Consider the following 9,515-nt stretch of genomic DNA (forward strand, 5'->3'; position numbering starts at 1 on the left):
AAGATCTAGAAAGGAATAGAAATTTATTTTATAACTTACAAAGATCTAGAAAGGAATAGAAATTGATTTTATAACTTATCAGCAAACAAGACATTTGCATAGCTGATCACAAAAAAACAGCAGTCGCTCAACGTTGACACAACGAACAAACAAGAGGAACAACGCTTGGTAACGTGTAGAATAAATTAAAAATAACTTTCCGGGAAACGTAAATAAAGAGCGTGGCGATAAATAGTCCAAATATATGAATGAGCGAGCGTGCTAAATGAAAACTCATTTCGGGTTTGTTTCATGCTTTCTTGCCATGTTTTTGATCATCCTCACGCAGCTTGGGAAACAAACGCAATGTCAATTGGCATACTGCCGGTAAAAAGCCACCTTCACGCGCTCAATGTGGTGGCAAAGCTTGACGGCGGGCCCGAGCTTCAGGTCCATGCACTCCTGCACGGTGGGCAGCGTCAGCAGCAGCATGGCCTGGCCGTCGATGTCCTGCAGGGCAGGCAGAGCAGAATGACGTGAGACGCCGGGCTAGCGGGCGCTAGCCGGCAGGCGCTAGACGGCGGATGGATCACCTGCTCCTGGAAGATGCTGGCCAGCGATGCGCAGTCAGTGGAGTTGATGAACTGGACCACCTCTTGCACGCTCCACTCCAGTGGGTTTCCGTCCAGAACCAGGGGCTCCTCCTCCTGTGTACCAGTTGGGTTTTTCTTACCTTCAAGATGGCCGCCTCAAGCTCAAAGACCTTGGACAAGAAGAGCGCAGCTCTGTCTCACCTGCGCGTCTTCGTCTTTGGATGCTTGGTACTTGCCGAGGAGCTGCCGCGCAGACCGCCGTCGGCCCTCTGGCGCCTCCTGGCTGCCGGCGGCGCCATTGCTGGTGCCCAGGGGCTCGACCTTGCGCAGGGCCGTGGCGCGACGCGGGCGGCCCCCGACCGTCTCCACCGAGGACGCGTCCGTCAGGTCGTCGCGAGGCTCCGAGCTGGTGCCTTCGCTGCCCGATCGCGACGCCCCGTCCTCTTCCTCGCTTTCCTGATGCAAGACAGGAAGGATGGTGGAAGTGATCCCTCTATCAAGCCCCCCCCCCCCGCATAGATGGCAGTGGAAGCGAACCTGTCCTGAGCCAGCAAGAGTCAAATCCACCGCTGAAGATCGTCGCTTTTTCTGCACAAAAATGCTCTTCCTCTTCTTGCGCTTTGGTTTGAGCGTCTCTCCTGCAGCTCCCCCTGCTGCTGTAGCGGCGGCGGCGGCGGCGTCCTCACCTCCAGGCGGCTTGGGCAGCTTCCTTTTCTTGCCATAGTAATAAGCTACACACACACACACAAATTAAGTAAAACATTCAATGTTTTGTTCCTATGACAAGCACTTTGCACATACTCCACTCACTGTATTTGGTTTTGGTCTGAACAAAGCAGCTCTCCGGGCACTTTTCGGGCACGAGCGCAGGGCCCACGAGGTTGGGGCAGCACTGCAGCTTGACGCACACTTTGCGACAAAAGTCCGGGATGAGCTCGGCCAGGCGGACGATTTTGATGCTGGATCGGTACGTTTTCCCTTTATATCTGAGATGGGGGCGGGCGAGTTTAGCGGGAAGAAGCCCGAGACGCTCGCTCGCTCGCTCGCTCGCTCCCTTCCGTCATCCTCCTCACTCACTTGGCTTTCAAGGTCTCCTCCTGACAGTCCCAGCTGGGATCCTCCAGCTCCTGCAGCTCCTTGAGGACGCGGCCGGGCTTGTAGGCAGCGTTGATGAGCATGGTGAGGACCTGAGCGAGTGGCAAAGTCAGCAAAGCGGAGCCGGAGATCCTCGCGCCCGCTGCGGCCTTTACCTCTTTGAGAACCAGAGTGCACTTGCCAGGCCCCACCGTCTGCGGCAGCTCGGAGATGCGGCCCTTGTTGAGGTACGGCCCCGAGAAGCAGCGGTGGTTGACAAACACCTTGGAGCAGCAGTAGCGACCGCTGGCTGCCACACGGGGAAGAAGAGAAGGTACACGTCAATGCCGCTCGCCATGTCAGAAAAGCCAAGTGGAGCGAGCGAGCGAGCGGGCCGCCACCTGCGTCGTTGGGGGCAGGCTGGCAGTGATAGGCCGGAGGCGGCTCCGCGGCGAGTGACGGCGGCGCCAATCTGTCACGTGTCACACATGAGCCAAATGGCAAATCCAAAGAGACGACGTCACCTTTGGGAGAGCCCGAGGCTTACTCTTGCTCCGGCTGGACCACGACCATCTTCCGTTCTTTGCCACCTGCGCGGCCAGAGAGCAGGAAACTGGGTCAAACAGGACGGACGGACGGACAGATGAGGTGTTGAGACGCGCTTGGACGTACAGGCAGCTCTGAGGGGCGGGTTGAGGGGGTAAGCGTTGGCCTCACACCAGCCCACGGGAAAGATGTCCATGGACTCCACGTCCACGATGGTCTCGCAACAGCGCTTGGGCACCCCTGCTTCGGAGCAACGGCTTTACTCGAGCATCAAACTCATTTGTCTGCTCTTTTTTTTTTTCCTTTTACCTTCCAGTCGAAGCCACAAGAGACGTCCTCGCACTCGAGTGATCCGGGCCACGCAGATCTCCGCCGGCCGCTCGGGGTGCGCCGTCTCCAGCCACGCGTCTTCGGCGAACGCCCGAGTCTGCCGCGCCTGCACATGCCACATCCTTGTGATTCAGAGCTCCGTGACGTTACACGGACAGACGGATGGACGAACGAACGGGGTGGACGCCTTACGTCGGGGAAGCAGGTGTCGGGAGCGGCTTCGGCGCCGCTCTGCTCGAGGTAGTCGGCCCAGTCAAAGTCTGGGGCCCGGTAGCCGCGCGGCCGCCCCAAAGCCACGCCATTCTTCAGGCACCACTGGATGGGCATGATGCCCGGAGAGTTGGCGTGACACAACGCGGAACGCGGCTCGCCGTCGCCCGCCAGGTCGTCCGCGGTGACTCGGAAGTAGTTTTGGTCGAAAACCTGCAATGGGGGCGTCGGGGTTGACATCCGCTTCCGTTTCTTTCGTCACTGATCAGGTTTGAAAATGGTCACCTTGGTGACGGAAACGGGGCAGATCTGCAGGCGCTCCCACGGAGAAACCATCTCCAGCTTCATGCCCACTTTGAAGGCGTGCGCAGGCAGGTCGGCGTGGTCCTGCGCGGCCGGCAGGGGAACTGTTAATCGTTTACAAAGTGTGAGACGGCGACAGAGGCGCTCGCTCACCTTGAACCCCCCCGGCGGCACGGCGCTCGTCTCTCCGTCTCGTCTGGCGTCCTCCAAAGCTTGCTGCCAGTCGGCGGCGCTTTTGAGACTTTGCAATTCTGTGACGATTCAAAAAGGATGTTTCGAATATTTTTTTTTTTTGCAAAAGGGGTGGCGGATGCTACCTGCGGGCGGCTCCAAAGCCAGCCGGTTCTCCCGGGCCCAGCCGAGGGGTCGCAGCCTGATGTCCAGGTAAAAGAGCCACGCGTCGCGAGCCCGGTGCTCGTCCGAGAGGCCGGCGAGGCGCAGACGGAGCCGGCCGCCTACGTTGCGGACCACGCGCACCGGCCAGTACAGAAAGGGGTCCGACGCGTCGCGGAGTTCCAGGACCGATCCCGGGACCATCAGGTCCACTGTGTTCTTCCCTCGCAGCGGCTAAGCAAACAAAAATGGAGCGTGGCTAAATAACGTGCTATTGCCAACAAACATTTTTTGGAGCAAAAAACCACCTTCGCTAATGTGGCACTTTTCGGTTCAGGCCAAAACCTTTGCGCGCACTCACCCCCTCCAGCAGGTTAGCCGGCGCCGTCCTGGAGCCGGTCAAGTCGCCGACCAGAAACTCGGTCCAATCCGCGTGTTTCTCCTTGATGGCTGCAATGACGCACAAAACAAAAACACGTAGTAGAAGAAAATCAAGTGCTCTCAACGCTTTCTACTTTGGATTGTTGACATTGGCCAAATGTATTTTTTGCTTCAGCTTGGGTGTCAATCAACGATGCGAGGTTTCCATTTTGCTTGTAAACGTTGCTTTTGTTGCCCACTGCGCTGGCGCTTTGCATGCACACAAGCACTCCTGTGTGCAGAAATAGATCAACTATTTTTACATGTCCTGCGCAGCCCCCCACCCCCTTCGCTCCTGACATGTACAAACAATTATCTGGTTCTCTGCGTTTCCATCCCAAAGGCAGCTTACACACACATGCTCACATCAAGTGCATAATTCACCTTGAGGGGGGGGGGCTTCTCACCCCCCACCCCCTTCCCATCACGCATGCACACGACAGGCAACCCCCCCCCCCCTGCACGGACGCTCAAGTCTCGCTAAATATATGCCGCCGCAAACAAGTATGCATAAATTTAGCATATTTTGCTTTTTGGATCATTGTGGAGGGATCAAACTTTCGACTTCCATTTTTGTGCTGAGTCCAGGGGTTTTTCCTTCTGGCTGGAGTGGAAAAGGAGTAAAAATTCCCTCCAGTCACTCGCTCACTCGCCTTGCTGACCTCGAGGCGCCGGCCGCAGCCAAAACACGGCGCGAGCATGCGGGGAATGTCACCCTTGTGCAATTAACACTTTATTGCACGCGCAGGCAGGCGGGAATGCCGCGAGTCAACGACAGCATCCACTGGATATTTTTTTTTTTTTTAACGGGGGGTTGTGCTACAGGCTCAAACGGGCAATGGCCATTTAATAGAGTGCAACTTTTGTGCCGCGTCAGCGACCGGCGGCAGACGTTTTTATCTGCCGCACGCAGTCGTCGTTATCGCAAACCACCACCGATGCAAGGTGCGCTTGTTTTGTGCCCGTCACTTATCTCACGCCGTGCAAGAGGCAAAAAAAAGCTGGGAGGTCACATCCTAGGAGGGGAAAGGTGGTGGTGGTGGGGGGGGGGGGGTGTCTCGTGCAGCGCCTTACCTTTTCTCAGCTTATCTGACAGACAAAAAGAGAGCAAAGTGGATGGAGCAGCATGAAATGGCCGCAGACACTTTGGAGTCTTGTTAGTAGTTCCCAACCGCTGCGGGCTGTGAAATGGATCCACTTTCACAAAATATTGACCCCCCCCCACCCCCGCCCCCCTCACTCGCGGTTGGGAAACACCACGTTGCGCAACGCACCTTGGGGGGGTGTGAGGGTCTTGCTGTTGCGGGCGCACCAGCCCACCGGGTGCAGCTCGGCGGTCATGACGTCGCACCAGAAGTCGGCCCTGCGGTCGTCGGCGTAGCCGCTGAAGCGCAGCAGCAGCAGCTGGCCGCACGTGGCCACCACCGTGGCCACCCAGTAGGTGTCGGGCGCCTCCTTGTTGGCCACCTCAAGCTTCATGCCGGGCTGGAAGCTGCTCTGCAGGCTCACCTCCACCTGAACAGACACGCTAAGCATGCTAACGGGGCGACCTACGGTCAATCCGGGCTTTGTCATTCCTTCTTTTAGGTGGGACTCACGTGTTTGAAGGCGCCGTGTGGGGCGCTGGCGGCCCCCATCTCCTCCATGTGCTCCTGCCAGTTAAACTCCACCTCCTCCTCTTGCTCCTCCACGGCCTCCGCCTCTGATTTGACAACAAGACCCACAGCAGAATGACGCACAGAGGAGGCTCGCTATATTTTCTTTTTTTTTCCCCAGGAAGTAGCAAGGATCCCTGGAAAAGGACACCTAAAATGGCTGCTAAAGCCAAAATGGCTGACGTCCTGTGTCTTTTCAATCACGGCTCGTGTGGGTCTGCTGAAGGCAAACAGGCTTTACTGGGATTTTTTTTTTTTTTTTTTGAGTCTCCTCACCTGAGTGGAGCTCCTCCTCCTCCTTCCCGTTAATGGGACAGGCAGGCGGCTTGGGCGCCTGATCCTGGGCCAGCGCCTGATCCTGGGCCAGCGACTGCATCCTTGCAAGCTCAAGACCTCGTCACCGCATGGCACGCTTCGTCCCAAACGCCTGCGGAGCAAAAACACAAGCGTGGCCGTAAAGTTGGCGACAAATAAAACGAGGGCAAAAGCGGTAAGGCGCAAACGCCTAGGCAGAGGTGACGGACGCTCTTTCTAGCACAAAAATGCTGTTATCATTCCCCGACGTCCCTCCCGGCAGCCGCCGCCGGAGGCCGCGCGTGGCACGGCCGCCATCAGATAAGCGGCGGCAAAGTGGCAGAACTGGAAAGACACGAGCTGCACTCAAAATAGTGCATTCATCTCACGCTTTCTTTTGACACAAGCAAAAACAAGTACCGTCGTTATACAAAAATAAAAATGAATAATTGGAGGATGCTCCTCTGCTTTGATTTGCATTAAGAAAAACACGAGGAAAGAATTTTGCCAAATTTATGATGTGTGCAAACGTATTTGACACGCTTGATCCTTTTCTCTGGGGGGCCTCCCAAGAATGTTCTCCTTCCTTCATGTTTGTTTGAAGAGGCAAAATGGCCAGTGACTCGCGCAAGCGTTCCCCCCCCCCCCATTCGATCGATCCATTTTTGTTGTTTCATGCTGGGCGGGTTTGGAATCTAAGATTGTTTGAAGGCCAGAGAAGACTGGAAACGAATCTGCGTGATGCTAATGACTCATGTTGACAAAATGAACCGGGCGGGCGGGAACCACCAGCGCGGCCTTCCTTGAAAGACGTGCCTTACGACAAGCAAATGCCAAGCTTGTTTTTGCCAAAGTCGCTTCGACTTCCATCTTTCTTCCGCTCATCGATGAGCCGGGTGCACGCGGCTTGCCTGAAAGCGGCGCCAAAAGCTTTAATGGGGGATTTAGCAGATTAGCTAGCGCCGCACGGCCGCGCCTTAGATTGCATTAGCGCCTATTCAAGGGTTCTCCTCTTTTAGACTCACCCGCAGAGGTGCCCTGGCCGGGAGCTTCCTCCGATTCCAACACCTGCGGCTGCGGTATTCGACCTCTGGCTTTTCCTTCAAGTCCTCAATGACGCCTTGGGAAAGGAGCGGATTTTTATTTTACACGAGAAAAGCCTCACGACTCAGCAAATAGGACAACCGTATTAAGGTGGAAAATGGGAAAAACGGGGAAAAAAGATGCAATCAACTTTTCAAACTAAAAGGTGGTACTTTTGAGAAATAAGTTGGTTTTTTTCAGCAACCAACAAAGTCATCTGAAAACGTTTTCTGGATAAAAACATGTATTGTCTAGAGAGAATACTTTTTTATAGGAAAAAGGTTAAAATAGTGTCGCAATTTCCATTAAAAAAAAAAAAAGAATTTCCATACCGTTGATCTGATTTAAAAATATATATATTTCTGAGGGATTGTCTCATCCAGCTGAGCCTTCATTTTAATCTGCCCGAATAAAAGGGCTGGAACGAGCAATAAAAGGCAGCTCAACTGCACGATTTTGCTCATACAAAGCGATCAAAGTGAAAGCGGATGTTGTCGCGGGGGGGGGGGGGTCGCAGAGGAAGAGGAGGCTGAGGAGCAGGCTGCCTCGGCAGCGTCTCATGTACTTTGCACACTCCAAACTGCGGCGGAAAAAAACCCGCACGCGCTCGCCCCGTGCACACTTTGGATTTAATTCACTAAATCTCGCGTGTGCGCACCAAAAGAGACCAAAGCGGGCAGTTGGCACGGCGCGAATGTATTTTTTCCTCGCTCAAAAGATCTTTAAAAGTGGCAATTAGTCAGCGCAGCGCCATGTTGGTCGGAGTGACGCTGCCTTTGGTAGTTTCTCTTGGGTTACTTTTTGGGAAACGCACCTTTCGTTCGCCACCACTTTAAAAAAAAAAAAAAAAAAAGTGAGTCATCAGCATGACGGCCTTTAAGCTTATTTCTAAACGGCGGTCGATAGGCGTTGGAAAACGACATTTCCGGGTCAAAAATGACAACCGCATCACAAAGACGGTTATCAGCACGAGACACTTGAAGCAAGTTAAGCCAGCGCCAACTCCCCACGAAGCGTCAACGGAGCTTTCAAACAAGAGGAATTAAGTCCCTCCGTGGTCAGTTGGTCGACAAAAAGCACCAATACAAACGGAAAGAGCCCCCTTCCACGCAGCGGAGTCGTCACCTGTCTTACCTGTCCGAGTTTTTTTCCCCTCTTCTCCCCCTCCCTCTTGTTATTCCAGGAGACTTCCGGCCGGAGCCCCCGCTGGGTTTGCTCCCGCCTCGGCTCGCCTCGCCTCGCCTCGCCTCGGCACTCAGCACGTCTCTCCGCTCCCGCTGCTGCCTCCGTTCCAATATGGCATCTCGCTTGTGCGCAAGCGCAAAACATCGACCCCTCGTCTGGAGCCTTCAATGACCTTTAAGTGCAGTCAAAAACAAACAAACAAGCATTTCGCAAGTGACACACAGCTGCAGTTCGGGACTCAAGTCGACATTTTGATCAAGATACTGCCAAATTAAACCATAAAAACACTTGAAAATACATCTAATTGACCAATATTAGACTTTAGTTCACATCAAGATCTTAGCAAAAACATTCAAAGCTCGTTTTTCTGCTTATGTGGCTCACACGCAAAAGCACCGTAGCGTTTACCCGTATTTTCTTGACAACTTTTCTTCCTCATGCTCTCCAGTATTCGCGTAAATTGCTTCATCCGCGTCTCTTCCTTGTTCAAGTCAACAGTAGCCTCTAGTGGCGAAGAGCAACGCAGCAAAGCTTTATGACGGAGTCAGATAACGAATTAAAGAGAACAAAGTCAGCTTTAACGCCGCTCTTTGGTGCTTTCATGTCACGTGGAAGAAAAGAGACCTCAAGGAACTGTAGTCGTCGTCCAAAAAAAAAAAAAAAAAAAAAAACATCGCAAATGTGATTTCATTTTTGTTTCGCGGTTGGTTCCGGAAACCCCCTTCAGAAACTCGTGACTGTCACACACAACCACATCGCCATTATCATCTTCCAATAATATTTGGCAACTTTTCAGAACTAGATCCCAAGATGACAGAAACAACGTAATAATAAGTGAATTTCCCGAATCTATGAATAAAGTTCCTGGACGTGAATTTTTAAATGCAATTTTCATGCCATTTAATGCAATGTAACAAGTATTCCTGGAAGCGCATGATTATAATTTGCACATGAAGCCCTCCTTCCGCCTACTCCCCGAAAACAAAAACTCCAAAACCCGAGCGAGCGAGCGACCCGACCCGTCCGAGGCTGCAGGTTGAACAGATGGCGGGCGCATGCGTGCTTTGCCATTAATCTGCTCCCGAAGAGGCTTTCCCGTGCGGCTAACAGCGGATTAATGTGCCTGCTTTACACCCGAATGAGGCTCTTTGTTTAGTTGTTAAATCTTAAATTGCTTCTTCCAGGATAAAACTTAAGTGAAATAATCATTTAAATGTTTTGGCTTGAACCAGATACGTTTACAACCGACATTCAAAATTAAATTCATGTACAAATCAATTCAGAAAATATAAACTAAATAATTGAAAATAAATCACCACAGTTAGCGCCAAAATGTCGGACCACAACCGGATGTATAGCAAAAACTAAAAGCGTGTGCCCTCTTACAAGACGGAAGAAATATGTAAGAAAAAAACATAAAATGAGGTTGCAGGTGGCTTTACTCGGAAAACTATGAATTATCAATAGTTGCTGAACGGCTGCCGCGAAATACCTTTATTTTGACAGGCTA

General features: G+C 52.9%; 1 protein-coding gene across 4 annotated transcripts; it reads right to left on the reverse strand.

The window, feature by feature from the left end:
* Window positions 1-6: 6 nt before the first annotated feature.
* sfmbt2 (Scm like with four mbt domains 2) lies at window positions 7-8,593 on the reverse strand. Of its 4 annotated transcripts, none has more exons than XM_088366764.1 (23): window positions 8,414-8,593; window positions 7,955-8,177; window positions 6,763-6,857; window positions 5,720-5,870; window positions 5,387-5,490; window positions 5,063-5,303; window positions 4,863-4,877; window positions 3,730-3,818; window positions 3,353-3,602; window positions 3,189-3,286; window positions 3,018-3,119; window positions 2,715-2,945; window positions 2,502-2,628; window positions 2,319-2,435; window positions 2,194-2,236; window positions 2,048-2,118; window positions 1,823-1,956; window positions 1,650-1,759; window positions 1,383-1,558; window positions 1,110-1,303; window positions 774-1,028; window positions 573-686; window positions 7-489 (listed from the first exon to the last, which is right to left on the reverse strand). In XM_088366764.1, exons 4-23 carry the CDS (start codon window positions 5,817-5,819, stop codon window positions 349-351), a joined length of 2,712 nt encoding a protein of 903 aa, XP_088222890.1. In that variant the 5' UTR covers window positions 5,820-5,870; window positions 6,763-6,857; window positions 7,955-8,177; window positions 8,414-8,593; the 3' UTR covers window positions 7-348. The 4 variants fall into 4 exon arrangements, with proteins under 4 accessions (XP_088222890.1, XP_088222891.1, XP_088222893.1 ...); XM_088366765.1 differs by having other exon boundaries at window positions 2,319-2,432; window positions 8,414-8,589; XM_088366767.1 differs by lacking the exon at window positions 4,863-4,877 and having other exon boundaries at window positions 8,414-8,590.
* Window positions 8,594-9,515: the final 922 nt, after the last annotated feature.

The sequence above is a fragment of the Syngnathus floridae genome, chromosome 22, assembly GCF_059516105.1.
Source record: "Syngnathus floridae isolate MCC-2025c chromosome 22, RoL_Sflo_1.0, whole genome shotgun sequence".
Taxonomy (NCBI): domain Eukaryota; kingdom Metazoa; phylum Chordata; class Actinopteri; order Syngnathiformes; family Syngnathidae; genus Syngnathus; species Syngnathus floridae.